This window comes from Cryptotermes secundus, unplaced genomic scaffold (genome assembly GCF_002891405.2).
Source record: "Cryptotermes secundus unplaced genomic scaffold, Csec_1.0 scaffold49, whole genome shotgun sequence".
Classification (NCBI taxonomy): Eukaryota; Metazoa; Arthropoda; class Insecta; order Blattodea; family Kalotermitidae; genus Cryptotermes; species Cryptotermes secundus.
This window is the reverse complement of record NW_019744106.1, coordinates 4,537,190-4,560,656: the sequence shown is the minus strand read 5'-3', so window position 1 is coordinate 4,560,656 and position 23,467 is coordinate 4,537,190. Positions and strand designations below refer to the sequence as shown.

The following is a 23,467-nucleotide window of genomic DNA, read 5'->3' as shown; positions in this document are numbered from 1 at the left end:
ACACTGAATGTTGTGGTTCAGTGTAGCACTCGTGCTTCATATTCAGGAGGTCCCAGATTCATGACTGAGGCTTTTCATGGTTTTCCTCAGTCTGTTTAGGCAAATAGGATAGTACCTCAAATTAGACCATGGTTGCTTCCTTCCACATCCTTTCCATGTCATCCTGTGATTCAACATGTCTAAGTTACTGACGTTCTTAAGCAGGCCATAAATAAGTAAATAAATTGTAACCAAATTTGTATATACTGTTACATATGACATCCCCAGCCATGGTGGGTACTATATTGTTCAGAATTTTTTTCTGTAGGAAAGTAAAGGGGTAAATTCCAACACATGTGGCTATGAAATGAATGGATGTGAAATATGACAAGTGAATGCTGGTAACACCTGGTATTTTTGTTGTAACACATCACTGTTATCACTTTTGTGTTTAGAATGAAACAGAGTAGGGATGTACACTTGTTGAAACTAGTCTTTTCAAACGATAAGCTTGCTTCAAGTGATGTATTAAAATCATAGTTATTAATTATTATTCCTATACATTAAATTCTGACAGTTTTTGCTGAAGATCTTGTACATGTCATCTGTGCATTCAACTTTTAATTTCTTGCTTGTGTTATAGATTCAGAACCATGCTATATAATACAGTGCCATACCAGCGTGTTTTAAGCTCAAACATTGTTATGGTTTCAACCATTTTATATAGTATCAGTTCACAAGTAAAATCAAATGATGGGTTAACCTAGAACTGTTTCATGGTGTAGCACTTGGGCTTGTGGCTTGTTCTTTTTCAGATATATGTTGCTGTGTTAGATGCAAATCAAGAATTTATCTGTAAAGTGTAGTGAAATACGATGTGTGTTATAATGAGATTCTAACAGAATGAAAAACTGATGCTGTGATGGATACTGGTTATAGGTAGTTTACACACAGAAAATGTAGAGCTTCAAAAAATCATATGGTGAATAGTTAGAGAAATTTCATTGTAACCAGTGAAAATCTGTGAGATAATGGTTGTTCTGTAGTACCTAAACTACATGTGACCTATGTTTCAAATTTGAAGCCAGTACCCAAAAGAGAATATGTCATGGAGCTTCATAACTGGATATTTTTCCTGAAGATGCTATGAACACAGTGAGAGAGAGAGATATTGCCTGTATAGTGCTAACCATCTAACAAATAATGACAGCTGTGTGATCTAGAACTGAATTAACTACTGTATTTATGACTGAACTTCCAACTTTCTCTAAATGGACGAACGGTTACTTTAAAAGTTTTGTAGTAACAAGAATATAGTCTCATTGCTGTCAGAGTGCAGAATTTACATAAGCACTGATTGTCATGAACAAGTTTACACACATTCCAACAAGAAATAAGATGGTGCTCGTGCTTTGCAAGTAGGAATAAGTTGAGAGTCAGTCTCTGTTTACATATTAACTTTTTGGAGGATATGAAGTATGTTTTATAAGTTACAGAAATGTCCCATGTGTTTACACATTCCTTGAAAGACATCAAAGGAATCATTGGGATTAATGATGTGGGGACTTTTGTTTTTAGCTAAGCTAATGAGCACCTTTCATAGAGATTTTCTTTAAACTAAATCATAGGCTGCTGCTGGCTCCACTTTTGTTTGAACCCAGTAAGACAGCAGTTTATCACGTTATTCCAAGATCACTTACCAAAACTCGGTTCTGCACAAATTCTAACTTTTATCCTGTGAAGACATGTAAATATGGGGTAAGAGAAGTAATTGTATTGGGGGGGGGTGATTCTCAGCATAAAAGTGTAACAATTCCTATACCTGAAAGTGCAATATATCCATTCTTCACCTTTCTACACATCTTTCTCTCAAGTGAACCTGAATGTCTTTGTGATTCAGCTCAAAATAATGAAATGTCATTTCTTAGTCCAGAGGGAAGTGGAACAGCCCAGTCCTACAGGTTGGTGTATAGTACCACCACACCAGGCCATGCATTTCCTAGGCGAAAGAACATTTTGATTGTTTTCTTTGTTATTTCATGTGATGCACTGACAGGACACTCCCATGTGTACTGAGAATGTTGATGAAGATTCTTATTGTCTCTCTATCCATCCATGCTCCTAATGAGTTAGAATGTTGTGGTGCCAGAAGTGCTCATGTGACTCTCAAGGAATATGAATTAGCAGCTAAGCCACATCTGTATATTAATCCAGGAAGCATAGAAAAGCATCTGTTAAAATGAAAATTCTGAAAAAGTACTGAAGTTGAAAGTGATAAATACTGTTATGCATGATGTAGTTAAAACTGTTAGTGTTATGCTCACTAATATGAAATGCTCATTATAGGCTGTACTCATTACATCAGGCCTCCACTGTATGCCAATGGATCCATAATTATTTTCCATGAAATATTGCTTATAAATATACAGCCACAGTACAAGTTTATTTGCAGTATATTTTTTTGTGTGTACTATGACCACAGAAATATGGGATTTGCAAAGAATGTTTGCAATAAACCAAATTAAATAAAACTAAACATAAATTGTGTATGTAAAGAAAATACAGTCGTCCAGTGTTTAATGTTTCTGAAAAGAAAATATATCTATGCGTTGAACTGCCATCTAGAAACAAATGATGTGTTTGTGTGCATGCATGTATAGTGTAAATGTGTCATCTGTTTATTACACAAAACAGAAAATGATAATTGTCTCAGCTGAGTGATTGTTATGTATACAAGCGTGTATGTAGGTGATAAACTTTTAACAACTTTCGTATCAGTTATACTATACATTTATAGTTTTGATTTTCAGATCTAATACTTGTATGATTGGATCTGTCAGTACAGTAACTGGCTACAGGATGGTCAGTTGAGGTTAGATTCCAAGCAGGAATAGAATTTTTTCTGTTTAATCAGTGTATCTAGACCAGTCTTGGGGCCCACCAAGCCTCCCACATACAAGTACCAAGAGTAAAGCTGACCACTCACCTCCGTCCAGTGCTGAGGTTAAAGTGCTTGAAGCTATATCTCCACTCCCATATAAGTTTTCATGATATGGTGCTTAATCAATCACAGCAGCAACTTCACCTGTAATAAAACTGGTAATAGCTACATACTGCTGCATGTCAAAATAAGTATTCATTACCATTCCCTTCATGTGACTGTAAAGTAGGCAAGAAGTTGAGAAATTGCTGTAATGTGTGGAGTAAATAAAATTGTTATGAACCGTGAAATTTAGGGCAAGTGTGGTACAATATTTTAAACGAATTTAGCAGTTTGAACTTCTTTATGACTTTCCTTGGTTATAAGATAAATAAAGTTTGAAATATAAATGTAAGGAATGTGGAAGTTGTGTGACAGAAACTCTGTTTTTAAATTTCTTTTTATCAGTGCCATAAGAGACATGGGTGACTGGACACCTGTGTGATACTCTGGTCTTGAGTTACACATTATCATAATACTTAGTCTAAACTTGAATTTAATCCCTTTGTTACATGAAAAGTAAAAATTACTGTACCCATATACTGAATTTATTTTTCCATATATACATCCTTTTAATACAAAAATTGTTATCTTTGACTTATGACACAAAATAATTTTGTGGGTGTTACCAGTGTTTTGGAGGAAACTACTGCCTCTGTGTTCAAGACAAATGAAGATGGAGTCATGAGGTTCCTCCAAAACTAAGGTCACAATCTTTCCACCACCATGGAAACATTAAATCTCATTTATATGTATTGGTATTGTATCCATGCTTACAAATTGCTTGTCTCCCCCATGCCCCACCTACACAAAAGGAAACTAAGGTTAAGTGCACCTTTTGACATGTTTCTTTGAATTACAGTGATGTTAATATAACTGTCAGTTCAAATGCAGAATGCTAAACTTTCCCAACTCTGTCCCAAGTGAGCATGACATTTCTGGGAGTAATGACATAAGATGTACTGAGAAGTGAGAATGAAGCACATGCAACAAATCTGTCACTCCCACAGAGTGTGTATTCTTTTGTATTCAAGTTGTATTTCTACTGCACACAGAACATAAAATTTCATATTATGAAACTGCACAAATGCATTCTGGAAATTGTCTTCTTTTTTATGAATTTGCAATAATGTATTCATTTTGTTGCCATGATTTACATCTCTGTTTCAGTGTGGATCATGCTTCAAATTAAAGATTGTCCAGCTGTTCTTTATCAGATCTGTCACAAACTCAAGTTTATATACATTATATACTTAGAAATCTTTGATTTGAAGACATGTCCTGTTTTAAAATAAATTGTCACTTACATAGAGGACCAAAATAGGGTGACCAATTAGTTGAAAATTATTAAAAACATACTACTTTCATAAATATAAATGGAACCAGTGATTTTCTTTGCAGCTGCAACTTCCAGTACCTGTTACATGTTTATGAGAATGTTAGAAGCAGTAGAAATCAGTCATCTCTTCAATGTTTTGGGAACTACAGCCTTTTTCTTGATGTGTGTTTGTGGGGTGGGGAAGCTTGGTCTGTGCAAGTGTTTTATTTTCCTGAAAACCACAATTTCAGGACCTCTATGCAAGTGACTTCACATTATTTATAGGCTAATGTAAACTTTATTTCTTTCCCACTGTAATTTAAAAATTCCTATTGTAAATAAATTATAGTGATACTTCACAACTTCCTTCTTGTAATAACACATTCTGTGTAAGATTTTAGAAGCGATCTGATGTGTAAGAATCATAAAAAAATATATATATACATATATATTCAATATGCCACACCAGTGTCTTGTCATTTTATTTTTCATCAGGCCAGTGCAGTCATAATAGTCTGATCTTGTTTATAGATATTTGACAGTATTCCTCTTCATACATTTGACAACACATATACAGAAAAACTAATGTGCACCCATGCCCCAATTGGAATTCAAACCTCTGATCTCAGTGTTTGAGTGATAAAAGGCAGTACACATTTGAGACCCAGCTGCCACAGAGATGAGTAGTATATATATTAATATTTAATATGTAAATAATGCAAACATAAATTATTTATCCTTTTTATAGTATATTCTCTTCAGGTATCAAAGATAGACCCTCCACCCTTTTCTGATTCAGAACAAACTTCAGATACTATGGAACTTTTGTATATTTAGTAGGGCTCCTGTTCAGTGATCATAACATATCTACCTATGCAGAGTAACACAACATAGAAAAAGGTGACCTATTGTTCTTTGAGAGAGAGAGATCTGGACTCTAAATCTAAACAAAGAACAATGAAGGTTTGTGGGAAGAGAGTTTCAAAGAAGTTAATATATTGACTAGTAGAGAATGCGTAACAAATTACTACAGAGAGCTGTATAATGAGAAGCTTCCTTATTTGCACTCTGTGAACTGGAGACATATCGCATGAGTCCTGAATGCAACCAGAAGCTCGTGACAGGATCCCTCTGGCACACTGTCAGCTAGTCATGCTGGTAGCCAAGCCAAACCTGAATGACCCTGAATCCTGAGAGTTGGAAGAGCTTACCATGTACAGAGATATCTTTATTATGAAGAAGGATGACTACTGAGGAACCAACAATGTGCCACCTTATTGACGGGGGGGAAGCCCCATTGGTTAGCTAACCATCGAAGACACTCCCACTAGCAAGGCAGGTGGTGGTGGGGGAGATTTTCAACAAGCAACGATGCAGGATTTTTGAAGAATCAGACAGCCCCTGGTCACCCCTCAACATTCTCTCCCGGGAGAAGAACAGAGACCTGTGCTTCTGTGTGGATTACATAAAACTGAATGATTTAAACAATAAAGACTGCTTCACACTGCCCCAGATTGATGAAACTTTAAACATGTACATTCACTATTGGGCCCAATGGTAATCCTTCGCTGTGAGGAACAGCATACTAGAGCGCCACTGTGAATCCATTGGCAGATGACCAAAAATAGCCCAGACAATTCTCCCTCTCAGCAGAGTGAATGATGTGCTGACTGAACTACATGGTGAACCATCAGGAGGTCACTTAGGTATCAACAGGACCCTAAATAAGATCTGTCAAAGGTACTACTGGCTCCAGGTAAGAAACAGTGTTGAGAAATTGTGACAGCAGTGTGACACCTGTGTAGCTAATGGCGAACCACGAATCGGGCAAAATGCATCAGTAAAATACTGGGACCCAGTTCAAAAGGGTAGTCATGTAGCAGGGCCCTTCCCAAAGAGCTACCAAGAAATCCATATGTCATGATCTTTGTGGACTATTTTACCAATTGGCTGAAAGCCTACACCATTCCCAATCAAAATGAATCAGTGTTAAAGCACTGATTACCAACTACTTATGCTGCTTCGGAGTACTGCAGAAGCTACATAGTGGCCAGGCCCATGACTTCAAGTCTCGTTTGATACCAGGGGTTTTGCAACACCAAGGTCGAGCGCTATGTCAAAACGGTCGAGGAGCTCCTATGAAAGGTTGTTGCATGGGCTCCCGTCTAAGTGCTGTTTTAATTCGTGAGTACAATACCATACTACAGCAGGTACTTTATATTGTTCTAATGTTATTGTTAACATGCTTTTACATGGGAATATGAAGTTAAGACTCTTTCTAAATCCTCTCAAGCTGCCATGGCAATTTACCACTATCACTAACAAAATATTTAGTCAACATATCTCGAAAACGATTGGTAGTTTTATTTACAACAAAACTACTAATGGTAGGCCTCTCTTCTAAACCACAAACAGTCAAGGAATCATCCAAATTGAACCCATCTCGATCACGTACAAAGTTATGTAAAATACAACAGCATTTGACAATGTCAACTGCAAAATCAACGCTTACATCCAGTGGCCTGTGAAGTATTCTCCATTTATTTGACAGAATGCCAAAGGAACACTCCACATAGCGTCTAGCTCGTGATAATCTGTAGTTGAAGACACGTTTCTCTACTGGCAAGTGTGTACCGGAATATGGTCGTAACAGATGTGTAGACAATGGAAATGCTTCATCCCCTACAAAAGCAAATGGTACTGCTTCATTACTTCCAGTCAGCTGTTTAGGTGGAGGAATTCTTAGAAGGCCAAGCTCCACCTGTTTCCAAAGTGAAGAATTCTTGAATATAGTGGAGTCTGAGTCTTTGCTGAAAGAACCCACGTCAACATAAATGAACCTGTAACTTGCATCGGCTATTGCCATTAACCCAATGGAAAAATGTTTGTAATTCATGTCCAACGACCCACTTCGTTCAGGTTTAACTATACGGATATGCTTGCCATCAACTGCCCCAAGACAGTTGGGGAAAGATGCTGTATTTTGAAAACCTTGTGCAATTCTAGCCCATGTGTCCTCATTTGGTGTAGGAAAGCATTCTTCTTTCAGTACACGCCAGATAATTTGACAAACTCTTCGTACGACTTGACTGGCTGTTGATCTACCGACTCGATAGCTGTAATGTAGGTCTGTGAAACTGCATCCACTTGCAAGGTACCTGGAAAGGAAAAAAACTACTAGAGAAAAAAAGAAGTTAGCGCATATCAAAAACTGGACTAATTTAAAAATAAACATATGATATATGGAATTTAATTTTTTTTATATTTCTGCTGTTTTAGTACATGACATGGCATCGAAATGGAGAACAATACGAGATAACTACGTTAGTACCTAATTATTTACTTACCTGATAGTCATAGCCAGCATCTCTTCAGGTTTTATAGCTGCCCTCATGTTACTATCACTCTTCTTTAAATGGTCTTGAACGTGAGACAGAAGTTCATCAAACGTGCTCACTTTCATTCTAAAGTAATTAAAAAACCCTGAAGGATCCTCTCGTAGGGGTGTGTACAGTGTGTAGAAGTAACCATCGCGATGTCTCACAGAGTTTATGGGATGAACCCACCATTTTCTTGTTTTCCTTGCTTTTAAATAGAAATAGACAAGAGAGGCGAATGCTACGCTTTCTTCTGACTCCATTACAGACAAAAAACTACACTCCACATTCTGCTATCGTGTGGTGTCCTCAGCAACGTCCGTTATAAAACACGTGCGTTGCAACGGACGTACTTCGTGCGTTCGTGTGGTCCCAGCCTTAGCTGTAACCTTCGGTGGTGTTACGTCGTCAGCGATTCTATGACTGCAAAACGACAATAGGAAACGGAAGTCAATTGATATTTCATTGCAATTAATTACATTAAAACTTCGATTTATTGCGTCAGATGTACATAATAAATCAAAATAATATTAATTTTTGAAACAATTTTTTGAATACCCTATAAATAATTCTAATATTCTATTTCTTCTGAACATGATGAATTAATGTATGTGGGATAGACCTTCTCGGATAGACCACCGCGACCGGCAGTGGTGTAGTGGTGTAGTTGTACGGCCATATTGTGTTCTTTACCACGTAAGAGTGCAACGTCTGGAATATGAGGTAAATGTAGTTGTTATAATGTAAATTTTGTTTGGTTGTATCATATCGTGTAAGTAGGTGTGTTAGCCTTCTTGTAAGACTGCCATTCTTTTTATGAATCCGATTTATGTATATTTTTTCTAGTTATAGTATCGTTTTCAAATTAGTTGCACCACATGGCGAAGTAACCTTTATGTTTTATTTTGATTAACATTTTATAGCGTGTCTTCGTTGTCGATGGAGGTTAGCAGCTCTGTAATTAGATAAGGAACTCGTTATATAGCATACTCGAATGCTGGTGACTAATTACATGTTTTGGAATTCCTGAGATGCCAGCTAATGCGCAAAGTAGGAATCATTCTCATTCTCTACCCAATGAATGTGGTTACAGAACATTTTTACTTCGAAGAAGTTAATGTATGTTACAATAAAAATTTGAAATCCGTTACTACCACTTACCACTAAAAGTTAGGAATATCAAAGCATAATACACGAAACTGATATTTCCCTGCAAGTTACTGCTGCTTTTGGTAAAACCCCAAAATTATATGTAAAGGCGTATTATATATTGCTCTTTTCATTAAATATTAGTTCTTGCTATGTGACCCTTAGAAGTAGTTCGCACAAGAAAAAGCCCATTTTGGAATAAATTATTCAGTGTAAACAAGTTTAAATACGCCAGTACTTATATGATCTTACATTTTGCGGCGTTTAAGGTCCTTCGGAAGGTCGATAGTAAAAGGAACTTGCTTAACGGTTGCTGTGGATCTTAATGTAATCATAAGTTACGCATTCATAAATTATGAAGTAGGTTTGAAGTCTGAAATTATAAAGTAGAATTGATTTGCCTTTTTATTTATAACTAACTTTTGATCATGTCCAGTAATTGCAGAGAAATGGTATTTTGAAATTTTAAGTTTTCCCTTAATTTTCTCTAATCTAATTCGCAAAAATGGTTAAGATTCTGCTTTAATTAAAACAGGTAATATGTATACTAATTGTAAAATCTTTTAGGGAAATTTTATTTGGTATAAGTGGGGCATGTTATGCAGTAAGAGCTTTGTTACATGTCAGCAACATTGATACACTGAAATCAGTTTATTTTGCCTACTTTCACTCATATAAGGAAGTATGGAATAATATTTTGAGGAACTCATCTGACAGCAAAAAGGTATTTACATTACAAAAGAAAATTGTTAAAATCATGGTGGACATAAAACCCCAAGATTCTTGCAGAGAGCTATTTAAGAGATTACAGATCTTACCTCTTCCATGTGAATATATATTTGCATTATTAAGCTTCATTATAAATAACCAAAATTGTTTTCAGATCAATTCGGATGTACACAGTGTTAACACAAGAAACAAGCACCATCTCCATAGACCGGTTGCTAACCTGACATGTGTTCAGAAAAACGCATATTATTCTGGCATTAAAATTTTCAACAATCTACCATCTGGTCTCAAAAGTCTGATGAATGAAAGGGCACAATTTAAATTAGCACTGAAATTATACTTAAATACACACTCATTCTACTCTGTTGATGCATTCCTGCTGTCTAAACTGACTCATCCTTTTAAAAGGTTATGTACATAGCATAAGTTGACAATATTGACTTATATGTGTGGATGTATTTTTCTTTGTGTCTCAGTTGTACTGTATTTATGGCTTTTGTATTTGTATGACTTGTTCCACATCCTAGTCATTCTGACATACTTTGGATCTATGGAATGCAAGTATGTATGTATGTATGTATGTACAGTCTCTTAGGTCATACCATTATATCCTTGACTTTTGACATGGATTTTTTTTTTCTGACAACACTAATCGTTATCAATACATTCAGTTAAAATCGAGACCTCTATGTTTCCTGTCTTTGCCTAAATACATACTCAACTTGTATGTATATCCCTTAGAAGCACATAGTGTTTAGGTTTTTATTCCAAACTTTGTATTTCTTTAGTGTATAGCGTTTGAAGAGCAGAGTGATTTCATCACCTGCAAAATGTTCAGTTGGACTGTAAGGTTTAGAATACACATCATTTAGTATGTCAAATATAGTTGTCATTTTCTATAATTATTTTTAATTTTAATTGGTTTTATCAGGTTCATTTGTGTTACTGACGTGTAGATATCTCGGTACGGATACTGCACAGGTTATGCAAGACTCAGCTTACGCAAATTGATTTAAAAAAAGACGGTAGTGAGAAAAATATTCATGCATTGTAACTCACCCTAGAATTCAGCTGAGTAAGGAAGCAGCAGAAGGATATATTGCCTTGTCAGTGAAACACTGTTTATCAGGTACACACACCAAGCATTTATATGTGCAAAGTATGTAATGTAAAAAATAAAAATGTATGATTCTCTCAATTGTAAACACTAGTTGCAACACGTATTAATATTTTGAATTTAAAAATGCAACACTTCAACACAGCAGTTAAAGTTGTTGAAAAGGTTAGACTTAGTTTCTTTTATTACACCTGAATTTTTGAAGGTTTTGGTTAGACCAGTGAGATTTTTGTTCCTGTTTTCTGTCCGTTTATTAATTCTGGAATGAATTGAAGTGATAGTCCAACAGAGACAGTTAGAAAGTTGCAGGCAGTTCCTCTGTTTCATTTTAAACACAGTTATGGCAAAAAATTCAGTTTCACAAAGATATGTGGTGGATAAAGAAAGAAAAAATCTCAGTGTTATTTCATGTAAATTTGGATATTCATTTTTCATTCTTATCCAGAACTTTGAATTACTCGTAGAATTAAAAGTACTTTTTTCAGTTCTTTGTCTGATGATAATTCAGTAAGTTGAAGTGTTTCTTCATGGGAAAGGGCTGTCTCTTTGTGTTCAGCAAAAGGATTCACAATCCATATGTCTTGCTTTGAGGGGTCCTCATGTTTGGGCTAATATATTTCAAACATCATCTTCACATGGGCTGCGATAATATCTCAAAACAGAATTCTGTGAACAGAAATCACCTGCTTCTGTAATATAATCTGAGTATGACCGAAACATTTCATTTCATATTAAGCCAGAGTTTTAGTTTATTTTTGAATGATTCAATCTTGTTCCAAGCGTTAAATATTGTTATATCTGGACCATGAAGTTTTAAATTCAACTTGTTCATGTAAGACAATATGTTGCTGAGATATGCTAGCCTGGCTACGCATTCCTTATCCTGGAAATAATGGGACATGTCATGTTTCTTATCAGTTAGAAACAGCTCAACTTCCTTTTGGAGTTCATGTAACATCTTGAGAACTTTACCACAGAGCAGCCAACGAAGTTCCAAATGGAAAAGAAGATTTTGATGATGAGAGCCCACTTCATCGCACAGTGCTTTTAACAGTCTTGTATCTAAAAGCACTTTTTTTATAATTAATAATTTTAACAGATTGAGACATGACTCCATCCCCCCCCCCTCTTTTTGGAGGCCAGGGTTTGCATATGAATGTAGAAGTGTGTTGACATTAAGTTATTGCCTGCCATATCCTTAATTTTAGTAACTAAACCTGATTTCTGCCTGTAAAACAGGCAGCACCATCAGTACAAATTCCAACACAATTTTTCCCTTCAAGACCTCTCTCTTCAATGAAACCATTTGAAATGTTGAAAATTTCTGTTTTATTTTGAAGATATTTTTATATGCTTTTTTTTTGTCTGTTGCCTCATTCCGGATTTTTAATCATGTTTTATGGTGGTACTTTTCTCTGTACATTCTTCAATAAATTAAGGTCAAGGATAAAATGTAAATGTTCCCTAATGTATTGTGTGGCATACGAAATGGAAGCCCAGCTTAATAGTTATCATTTGGAGCAAGAATGACTTGTCTATCATAATTAGGACCAGAGTTGTGATAATTTTAGTAAATCAGAGTGTGAGAAAACTTACGGCTTGAAACTTTGGAAATAACGTAAGAAGTGAAAACTTTGTGTTTATCGCTTATCATTAAACTAGATTTAAAAATTATATTGAAATCCAGAGTGGTTTCATCAGCTAGTGATTTGACATGAAATGACTTTGGAGATTGACCCTTTATCGCATTAATGTGTATTGGTGCTGTACCTGTAATACCGAAATTATTAAAACTGCCATTAGTGTTTCTGATGCAGGATGTTTGTGCGTGTGTGAGAGAGAATTTGGGGTCATTCCTGTTTGAGTTATGTGGGGAATTTTCCTTAGTTATAATATAAATAAATGTACTTGAACAAATAATTTGTGTTATGGAAATTAGAAATTTGTATGTGCCATCTTTCCACAGTTCCCTTAAATTGCAGAAGAGGCTTGCAGCCTCTGTTATGAGATGTGGCAAGAAGAAGGTGTGGCTTGACCCTAATGAAATCAATGAAATTGCAAACACTAATTCAAGTAAGTTAAGTTTGTTTCTTCACCAAATTGGTGTGAATTTTGTTACAGTGCAGCAGTCTGGCTGATTTTATCACCCATCTTTTGCCAATGTTCTGGCCAAGACCTGAAATTTAGACTGATTGTGTTGTAACTGGACATAACATGAACTGGAAACAACAGACAGAGAAGTATTGTTTCTGTTCCTGTATGAACAGTCGTGGAATTAAATTGACTGAGACATGCATCATTCCCAAATATACAGAATAAGCCATAAAAATACTTATCACTTTAGCCATTACATTATTAGTCAGACGCTATCATTCCACATAAAATGATACGCTTGAGCCAGGAGTTCATCATATCTACTGGTTAAAGAATACCCATCATGCCTGTTACCTTTGATGGTTATTCTTCTCTCTTTAGTCCTGTAAGTGGCAACTTTAATTCATCTAGTGGTAATAGAAACACTGTAAAATTGAGGTCCAGATTTTAACATATTGCATCTGAGATTTAAATACCCAGTGCCATCCCACGTTCCCAGTCAGTCTTGTAAACTGCAGTGAAATAATGCATGCAGTAAGAATAATAATTTGTATTGTCACTCACCCTTGATTGATTTTCAAGAAACTTGGAGGGAATGTTTCTGAAGATACCTAATACCTTAGTGAGTTATGGTACTTTTGAAAATAGCTCTCTTTATGCAGTGGCACAACATGATACTTGCTAAACTTCCTAAGCTAAGATGGTGCTTACCTTGCTGGATTGGAGGGGCCTTCTTTCTCTTTGTCACCTAGCAGTGGTTGTTTTGCTGTGAACCAAATCTGTGCCATAGAGAGGAGAGAAACCATATAAGCAGTCTTATTTTTGGAATTTAGAGCACAGTAAATCCCAAATGCAATGCAGTTTGTAAGGTACATGACCACCGCCTTTGACCACCTGACTGTCTCTCAGAATATCCTGTAGTAGGAAAAGTATTGATCTGCCCAATCAACAACCTTTCATATGCGTATTCTACTGTATTGAACATGAGTTTGCAAGACATCTCCAGTTTTCTTTCTTTTTGCGCCTTATCACAGAGCAGGGATAGTGTAATTGGTATAGAGACTGGCTATGGGCTGGACAGCCAAGGGGTTGGAGTTTGAGTCCTGTCAGGGTCAAGAATTTTCTCTTCTCTGTGTCGTTCAGATCGGCTCTGGGGTCCACCCAACCTCCTGTACAACACATAGGGAGGCTCTTTCCCCAGGAGTAAAGCGGCTGGGGCATCAAGGTGACCACTCACCTCCAGCCAGTGCCAAGGTCAAGAAAATGTGGATCTCTGTATCCACTCTCCCTTATGGCTTCATGGTGTAATGCTTAGTGAGGCACAGAGCAGGGATAGTGTAATCGGTATAGAGACTGGCTATGGGTTGGACAGCCAAGGGGTTGGAGTTTGAGTCCTGTCAGGGTCAAGAATTTTCTCTTCTCTGTGTCGTTCAGATCGGCTCTGGGGTCCACCCAACCTCCTGTACAACACATAGGGAGGCTCTTTCCCCAGGAGTAAAGCGGCTGGGGCATCAAGGTGACCACTCACCTCCAGCCAGTGCCAAGGTCAAGAAAATGTGGATCTCTGCATTCACTCTCCCTTATGGCTTCATGGTGTAATGCTTAGTGAGGCACAGGAACAAACTATACCTTTTGTGCCTAATCACTGTTATGGATAGTGGAGGTCATCCTTCTCTTTTGTCTGTCCAGATGAGGAGGAGAATGTAAACTTTCCATAGGAAAGTTATGTCACCTTCATTTTTTCCATTCATCCTTCAGAGAGTTTGGGAGCCCTTAATTAGCTCTTGTAGTCCCGTAGACCCTCATCTTGTTTTGTAAAAAGGAGTTCGAGCATATTGCACTACTGTAATAATTGTCTTGGTATGCGTGATGCCAGAAACCAAGACTTCAACCAAGAACTGATAGAATCGTATCATATATCACTTTCACAAACAATCTGTAAAAAATGCCATACATCACCATTTTAGCAGTGTTGTATGTTCGCAACTGGAGCTTGCCTCATCATGTTTTGCTTTGGTTTCTATATTCTGAGTTTAATTAGCTAATAATTGAGAATAGGTTTAATTTTGAGTAATTTGTATGAATTGTCTTCTGCTTCTGTCTTATCACTGAAGTATTACCACCGTCAGATTTGCTCATATCGACCCTATGCTCAGGAATTTGGCAAAAGTTGGAGTCTGTAGCAGGATGGGAGAACCAGTAATCTATCATGATATGTGTTCTTTGGTCACTTATTCCACGAATAGAATTATTGCCAATATTTTTTTTCCTCTGCATTTGATGTCAGTTATTAACTGCCTCTGTGGTCCAGAGGTCTGGGTTCGATTCCCGGCGGTACCAGATTTTTTTCTGAGAAGTAGTGGGTCTGGAACGGGGTCCACTCAGCCTTGTGATAATAATTGAGGAGCTATTTCAAGGAAATAGCGGCTCCAGTCTAGAAAACCGAAATTAACGGCTGTGGGGATTTGTTGCGCTGACCACGTGACACCCTCTATCCGCAAAAGTTGGCGCTAACTTTTCCAACGAGTGGCAATCGCTCGGTTGGTATAGTTCACTTGGGGACTAAAATCACGGAGTTTGTTTGTTTGTGATGTCAGTTATTTCAGGCTCTTTGCTGAAATTCTGTATTTTGACATCTGATGATAATATTGGTTTATTTATTTACATAACATTACAAAATTATCACAAAAATCGTACTTGTAACTTCCTTGATACCTTTACTATCACTTGGAAAGTCTTCAATGCCTCCATTTCCTTTATATAACTCTGAATGTGGAGAAATGTCAACAGTTGTCCAATCGTCCCTTTAACCTCCAGCCAGATTATTAGTAATACTGGTTTCAACATTGGTAACATATTATTCTGACTAGGATCAGTATCAGCCTTCTATTACATCACAATTGAGTGTTAGTTTGGTCACTGGCGGCCTCCGTAGTCTAGGGGTAACGTTCCCACCTCATGACTCAAGGTACGCGGGTTCAAACCTGGCGGAGGTCGTGGAATTTTTAAGGGTGGAGAAATTCAGGGAACAAGTCCTCTGGGAGGGACTTTAAGCCGTGGGTCCCGTGTTGTAGATTTACGGCACGTAAAAGATCCTCATGTCTCTAGGAGACCTCTGAGCAAAATTAGGCAAAAGTTTCCCGACCAAGTAGTTTCCAATGCCTCCGGTAGATGGGGAAGTATCGGGAACCACTGCCAGCTTTGCTGGCTGAACGGGGCTGAATTATTGCTAGTATGTTCAGACAAGCAGTTGTTACATAATTCTTTCAGAATGTCACTACTACTTGATTTAACGCTAGAATTATTGCTAGTATATTCAGACAAGCAGTTGTTACATAATTCTTTCAGAATGTCACTCCCATGCACAGTGTGATTGGAAACAAGTTACTCATATAAGGTTTGGGTTTTCACGGTGGTGACTCTGAAGAAGGCCGTCTTCTGGGATGTGGCACCTGCTCTGCTGGTTTGCTCACGGATTTCTTCTTGTCTTGTACCCTGAAGATGGAGGTGATACGTTCCTCTGAAATGTTGGTTAACACAGTTTCTACATGGCGCCATATCCCAGAAGACGGCTTTCAAGTTACTCATACTAAGCCATGATGTAAACTGATGGCGACACAACTCACAACTCCAAGTCTTCCACAGACAAAGGGGATTAATGATTGCCATGCCAAACATGAACATTAAATTGAAATAATTTAAAAATCCCATATTTGGACTGAAGACAGATGAAATAATAGGAGGTTGGTGAAAACTGCATAATGAGGAGCTTACTCAGTACCATATATTAGAACGCTAAAGATGTCATGGGCAGGGCATGTAGCATGTATGGGAGAGACGAATGCATATGGGATTTTGGTGAGAACGCCAAATGAAGGAGACCACTAGGAAGACGTAGACATAGGTCAGAGGATAATATTGAAATTGACACCTGAAGATGGCAGTTTGGGGCTGAAACATATAGTATGAAGGTGTGTAATGTTAAACTAAAAAGTGATTGATGATTGGAAGAGTGTTGCAGTATTGAGGGATGATAAATAATTTATGTCAAGTTGAACAATTGCAACAGGATGCTGAAATAGAGAATTGAAGTGGATCTTAGAGATATAGGATGGGGTCATCTGGCTCAGGATAGGAACCACTAGTGGGCTCCTGTGAACACAGTAGTTAACCTTTGGGTTCCATAAATTGTTGGGGATGTCTTGAGTAGTTGAGTGACTGACAGCTTCTCAAGAAAGACTCAGCTCCATAGAGTCAGATGCAAATGACTAGAGCAGTCATTAACCCGTTGGCGTGGTTTGACGTGTATGTTTCGTCAGGCATTTAAATCGTCTGGGGGGGTTCGACGTGTATGTTTCGTCCAGCTGCACACCTATGTTATAACGCCCATAATAATTGATGGTTTTGCTGTAGATTGTTAGATTCTTCGCTGGCCTGTTGTCACAAGAACGGTTTATAATGAGAAACGAGTTTAAGAGCGCCAAGTCATCGTTACATATGCCTGTCTTGCAGCAAAGTTCCTGTGGCTCTTGCGAGCAGTTTATTCGTTCTACGTTTATGAATGCCGTGTTTTCTTTGCTATGAAATTATAAACAGCAGAGACGTGATATGTGCTGTTTTTATAATATCATATTGCCCTGAGCTGGCCACACTAACACACTCAATTGTGTGTCAACCAATCAGGCATTTTACTTTATAAAGCTCATTAATTTATATGATGAAGCAACAAGCATGACAAAAGCTGCGGCAACTGATAGGAATAAATACATTTTCAAGAAACATGAGGCAATAAAAAAACACTGACAAATATTTTTCTTATTTTAGTGCGTATCATCAGCAGATGTTAACGTATGGTACACTATGTACCTTATGAAGTGCTCAGAAAGGAAGAATATATCAAGTATTCTTGACATTCTGCGAATGAACACAGATCTTGTGTATAGGTTGCATCCTTATTTAAGGACAAGCTTTATAGTAAAACCCATATCCTTCATGTGCATAAATATGCTATAGTAAACCTTTGCTAAATATGGACTTCCTTATACATGGTACTTTCGCGTTTTTCCATTTAACCCGTAACGTATTATATTTGTCCAACACAGATTTACCTGGCATTCCTTTTCTGAAGCATGTAACTCTTTTGTTGGATGAGGGTTTATTGTATATTGAGTCATACTGTTTTAGGAAGTATGAAATTGATGGTTCTGTTGCACATTGATTCATTATAATTTATTGTAAAGAAATCATAATGTGTTTTATAGGACAGAACATTCGTAAGCTGATTAAAGATGGTCTTATCATCAAGAAACCTGTTGCCGTGCACTCCAGAGCACGCGTCCGCAAGAACACTGAGGCAAGAAGGAAAGGCCGTCACTGTGGTTTTGGAAAGCGGAAGGGTACAGCAAATGCCCGTATGCCACGGAAGGTTTGTGATATTTAGAGAAATGGAAATTCATATTCGTGTGGTGTAACAGAAAGATATGTAGAATTGGCTGCCATATGGTGATTGTAAAACCGAAACCATGTTGCTTTAGTACTGGAATGTGTGAGTGGCAGACTTGTGTTCTTGTAATGAACGCATTACATGATGAGATATCTAAATTTGTTCCACACTTATGGTGTGTACTTATTTTACTTAGATATCAGCGCAACTGAAGAAAATTTAATTTTCTTGATAGAACCATTCATTGTATTTAAATGTTACCTTTTATATGTAGGGAGTTGTTTTAACACATTCACAGCAGGATGGCAGTTTGCTGCTTCTGTGGTTCTTGTAGGAGCACAGTAACTGATTTTCACATCACACATGTGAATTTTGTAGCTTTTTTCTGAATGAATGTTCATAGCTGGTAGTTCTGTTGTCCTACCCTACATGTGAGAATATAATTTCCTCTGAACACAAACATGTTGTGTGTGAAGTCAAGCACTCTTTCCAATCCTTTAATATGAACACACACAGATGTCATATAGAACACGCTGTGGTGCTTTTGAGGTAAGTGCAATTACACTTCCCTAGCTGTCATATCACTTGCTTATGATACCATTTTATCTGAGGTAGACATTGCCAGTGCTCTTGTAGTCTCACTATTCATATGGTTTTAGTTCTAACAGTTATAATCGTATGTGTAAACTTCTCACAGCTTTAGATCCCTATCACATCCAATCCCCAGGCCCCAGCAGCATCCGTAACCAGATGTTTTCTCATCTTTTACCTACAGACACGCAGTTTCTTCCGTTCATATACAATCATATGGTTTGAGAGGAGTTTGTCCCAACTGCCTGAAGAGAGGCAGTGGTTATCCCAGTTATGAAACCCAGCAGAGATCATACCCTCACAATTAGTTACAGACATATGAGTTGGCTGGTTGTGTTTGTAAAGTTACGGAATGTATTTAGAACTACTGACTTGTCTGGATCCAGGAAAGTAGGAATTGCCTTGCAAATTTTTCTAATGTGCCAACACTGTTGCAGTCTTCTTCAGCTAGGAGTAGTTTTGTCATATCATCTGACAGTGTGGTATCCTAAGGATTCCCCACCAGTGGAATCTTACAGGGATAGCTACAGCATTTTCTTTCAAACTTTCTCCAGGATCATGACATCCATTTCATCTCAGAAATATCTGCATGTTGGACTGCCACGGTGATTGATGTTCAGTGCTACCATGTTTCTAGTTGCCATCTGTGGAATGGTGAACATAATTTTTCATTTGTTTCACTATTAGTGCTTATTGATTTTATCATCTGCTGTGGTTCCTGTGAGCACCATTACAGTATGCCAGCTGCAGGTAGATGTTCAACATCATATCACACTGGCGTTGGAGGCAGATTTTCCTTTCTTGCAGCAAAGATACAGTGAATACACTTCTCATAATTACAGTGCTTACGTCCTCCCTCCAGTCTGTTTCTCAGTGTTATCACTGCAAGTTACTTGGTCTTTTCGGCAGTAATGTGGTGTGGGAATCTTGAGGCGACTCTGCATTAAATGAGAACAGTCATTCAGTGATGTAGAATTGTATATGTGTATTTATTTTAGGTTTATTTTTAAACAAGTAAAAACAGGCTTAGAAGCTACCACACCTCTAAGCCAACACATACATGCAGAGACAGACCAGTGGTTATGTAGAAAGCTGACAGAAAAATGAATTTCAAAATACGTGACCGTTATAGTTGCTAGAAGAGCAAGTTGTCTTGAAAAAGAAGAGGATTATTACAAAGTATGAGGAGTCATGTGATAGTTACATTATTGAGAAATGCCATATCAGCCACTAGCTTTATACCAGTGGTTCTCGACCTTGTTTACTACATTTTGTGAGTAAGTTACGAACCATGACCTCAGCAAAGAGTACGCACTAAAGAAACAAGTTTTTTTAAATTAGGTATTAAATTTTGTCGAGAATCATGAAACTGATTCTAACAAAAAAAGTAAAACTATCCCTGTACCAGGCCATGAAGGCCCATAGGCTTGTGAGACGAGGGTCCCACACTATCTAGACAATCGGCTCGAAGATGGTAAGGTTGTCAGCCTTACGCGCTGGTCGCGCTTTACTCTCCAGAAAAATTTTTCAATTAATTCCTGGTACTTATTTCTGTTAGAGGCTGAGTAAACCCCAGGGCCTAGTGCGGCTGGAAGGATTAGGTCAACTGAAAAAAATCAATGACCTCATTGGGACTTCAACCCGCGACCTTGCAGCTTGTAGCATAGTCCGTCAACCAACTATGCTACCGAACTGATTCTAACACATTAAGACATTTTATCTGTGTTCTGTTGGTTAACAGAAATGTTGGCAGTGTTCATATTATGTTAATGTTTAGCAAAATTTGTAGTACACGCCGTATTCTCCCTTAATACTAATATACTTGTGAATAGTTCTAACAATATTTTCTTTCTACTTCACTTAATTTTGGATAATTTACAGGTGTTGTGGATTAATCGGATGAGAGTTTTGAGGCGGCTTCTAAAGAAATACAGAGAAGCAAAAAAGATTGACCGTCACTTGTACCATCAACTGTACATGAAAGCTAAGGGTAAGTTAATTTGCTATGTCCATATATTTCCCCAAGTCCTTGTACAAGGTGCAACAGTACTTTGTGAATGCCTCAAATATTTGTATGTGAAAATTCTTTATAGGGTTCTAAAATGTGAAATGATTTCGTGTCACAGGAATGTTCTGAGTGAGTTCTAAACTTCAAAATTTACTGCTTTGGAAAGCGTTCACTGTCCATTGGACAGGAAGCTGGGTGGCCCCCAGAGATGTTCTGCTATGAAAAATCTTGAAGCATATGTTAATTGAATTAAATTGTTGTTAAATTATCCTTTTTATTTTGCAGGTGTGCAGTAAATAGTGGTCGCAGACTAATACCTAAGTTACCTTACTTACACACTGACACTTCTGTAGAACAATTTTGTGTAGGGGTTCGGATAATATATACCAGTCTTCTGTCAAATGTTTTTAAAAAAATCAGCTCCAGTCAAATTTTTATAAGTGGTCATTTTTATCTCAGTGTTGAAGGAATTGTTTGTCAGAGTTCATGAACACAAATATGCATGTGTGTGGTCACAACACATTCACCTCTAATCACAGCACTACAACTTTCAGGCTCAATATTTAAGCATACAAGTATGTAAATATGGTAATTCTTACTTATTTTTATGACTTTTTCATCATTTTTAAACAAATTGACTGTTGACTTTGTCATAACCCCATTAGTCATTGTTTTCAATGCTCCTGTTGGGCTTTCTCAGCTTCCTGGGTGGAACTATGCGTTATCCCGACAGGTAGTCCCCTTTCTTGATGTCACCCCCTCCTGCAGCAAGGACACAGGTTTGACTTGGGATCCCCTTAAAGAATTTTTGTCCAACCTGCCTAATACAGAAATTATGCTAAGAGAAAAATAATTTTTGTGATTGATTCATTGATTGAATGTATGTGCATATATATTCACCCCAAAATACTGCTTACCTGTCATACATGGTTAAATTAACATTGTTTTGTCCATTTCTATGCTTCATGTAATCTAAAATCTTAATGTTTGTCTTTGTTCTAGGTAATGTCTTCAAAAACAAGCGTGTGCTTATGGAATTCATTCACAAGAAGAAGGCAGAAAAGGCTAGGACAAAAATGTTGAAGTATGTTTTAGGTTTTGATACAGGACATGGTCTGAATGTAGTAACATTTGTGTCAACACGTTTCATTATGCCTAAATATTAAATTTTTTTTTTTTTTTATAGTGATCAAGCAGAGGCAAGGAGGCAGAAGGTGAAAGAGGCCAGGAAACGACGTGATGAGAGAATAAGTCAGAAGAAGCAGGAGCGTCTTCAGGCTTACCAGCGTGAAGATGAGACAGCTGCTACAAAAAAGTAATTTGACATTGAGCTGCAAACATTATATTTCTTGATAATTTGTGTGTTAATTGCAGTGGAAATAAAAACAAAATTGATAACTTGGTTCTAAGAGTCAGCTTGGAACTTTATTTAATCTTCTCATCTTAGATATAACATATGTCGTCAGCAAAGAGTGAAAGGAATAAGTATTAAAGCTGAAGTGAGTGGGAAGATGCTATATTCAGTGCCTATTTTGTGTAAGGTTTGTTCTCTACCATTGCTGCACATTCATGTGATCCCTGAGATGACCTTTCAGCCATCCAAATGCAGCAGATCTGGTGCTGTGGTGAGCCAAAGATATAGACTGGTATGACATGAATACATCTGTTGAATACATGGGACATTAAAGGATTTTTCTCTGTATGATCAGTAGGCACTATGTGGGTGCAACAAATTGACAAAATTCTGTATTTACTCTCATAATATTTCCCCCCACGCTTTAGAAAAGGAAATTGGGAGGTGAGAGGGGGAATAATGTAGTTTTCTACCTTGTGTAAAACAAAGAAAATTGTTATGCATAAACTGGCCTTCATGAAAAAGTTCAGGGATAAACACTACATCGAGTGGCTGCATGGCCAGATAATTAGCCGTTTATTAATTTCATACCATGAGACTACCACTGCTGCCTACAGACATCATCACTAATTAGGTAATACCCAGGAAGCTGCGCTACACATGTCGAAACCACGCTACATATTAGTGACAGCCATGCGCTGGTGATGAAGCAGTACTAGCTTAATGCTAGCAATGAGTGATTTGGTGAAAGGTGTTGTTACAGCAAGTTGATATGTAAGCGATAACAACAGCTACACTACACACTTTAAATTAACAGTTATTTCATATGCTGAAAAGAATAATAATCAAACTGCAGGGTGAGTTTTGTGTTCCTTGTCACACAAGCAACACTAGATGACATGCAATTAAGAGAGCACAGCACACCCAGTGGGACACAAAACCAGCCACAGTATAAGATAGGAAGAAAGTCATCCTACAACATCAGAATTCAGAAAAATTAATAACAGCATGCCTTAATGAATACTATTTGACCACGTGGACAGTGCAGTAGACTCCTTTAAAAAATGTGTTGCCTGAAGATGGCCCTGTGTGGCTGAAACATGTAGCATAAACATCACATGTACATATATTTTAATAATTTTAGTGACATTTTAAACATTTAGTGAATTAAGTGTGAATTAATGTTGTTAAAGTAATATTGTTGCATCGCAGATGGAAAACAAGAGTATAAGTTATATCTCAATGCCACAGGATGCTGAAATATAATACTGCAATAGCATTTTGAGGCATAAGTCTGGGAAGCTGAAATATGAGAGGAAGTTCTGTCT

The 23,467-nt window shown here is 37.3% G+C and overlaps 2 protein-coding genes across 2 annotated transcripts; one reads left to right on the top strand and one right to left on the bottom strand.

Annotated features, from left to right (window-relative positions):
• Nucleotides 1-1,560: 1,560 nt before the first annotated feature.
• Nucleotides 1,561-8,165, bottom strand: LOC111874368 (protein ALP1-like). Its single transcript, XM_023869817.2, has 2 exons — nt 7,625-8,165; nt 1,561-7,435 (listed from the first exon to the last, which is right to left on the bottom strand). Exons 1-2 carry the CDS (start codon nt 7,915-7,917, stop codon nt 6,556-6,558), a joined length of 1,173 nt encoding a protein of 390 aa, XP_023725585.1. The 5' UTR covers nt 7,918-8,165; the 3' UTR covers nt 1,561-6,555.
• Nucleotides 8,166-8,284: 119 nt separating this feature from the next.
• On the top strand, nt 8,285-22,200 carry LOC111874369 (60S ribosomal protein L19). The gene is made up of 6 exons (XM_023869818.2): nt 8,285-8,377; nt 12,616-12,722; nt 18,005-18,168; nt 20,659-20,767; nt 21,788-21,869; nt 21,972-22,200. The coding sequence occupies exons 1-6, from the start codon at nt 8,373-8,375 to the stop codon at nt 22,102-22,104; spliced, it is 600 nt and encodes a 199-aa protein (XP_023725586.1). The 5' UTR covers nt 8,285-8,372; the 3' UTR covers nt 22,105-22,200.
• The last annotated feature ends 1,267 nt before the right edge of the window (nt 22,201-23,467 follow it).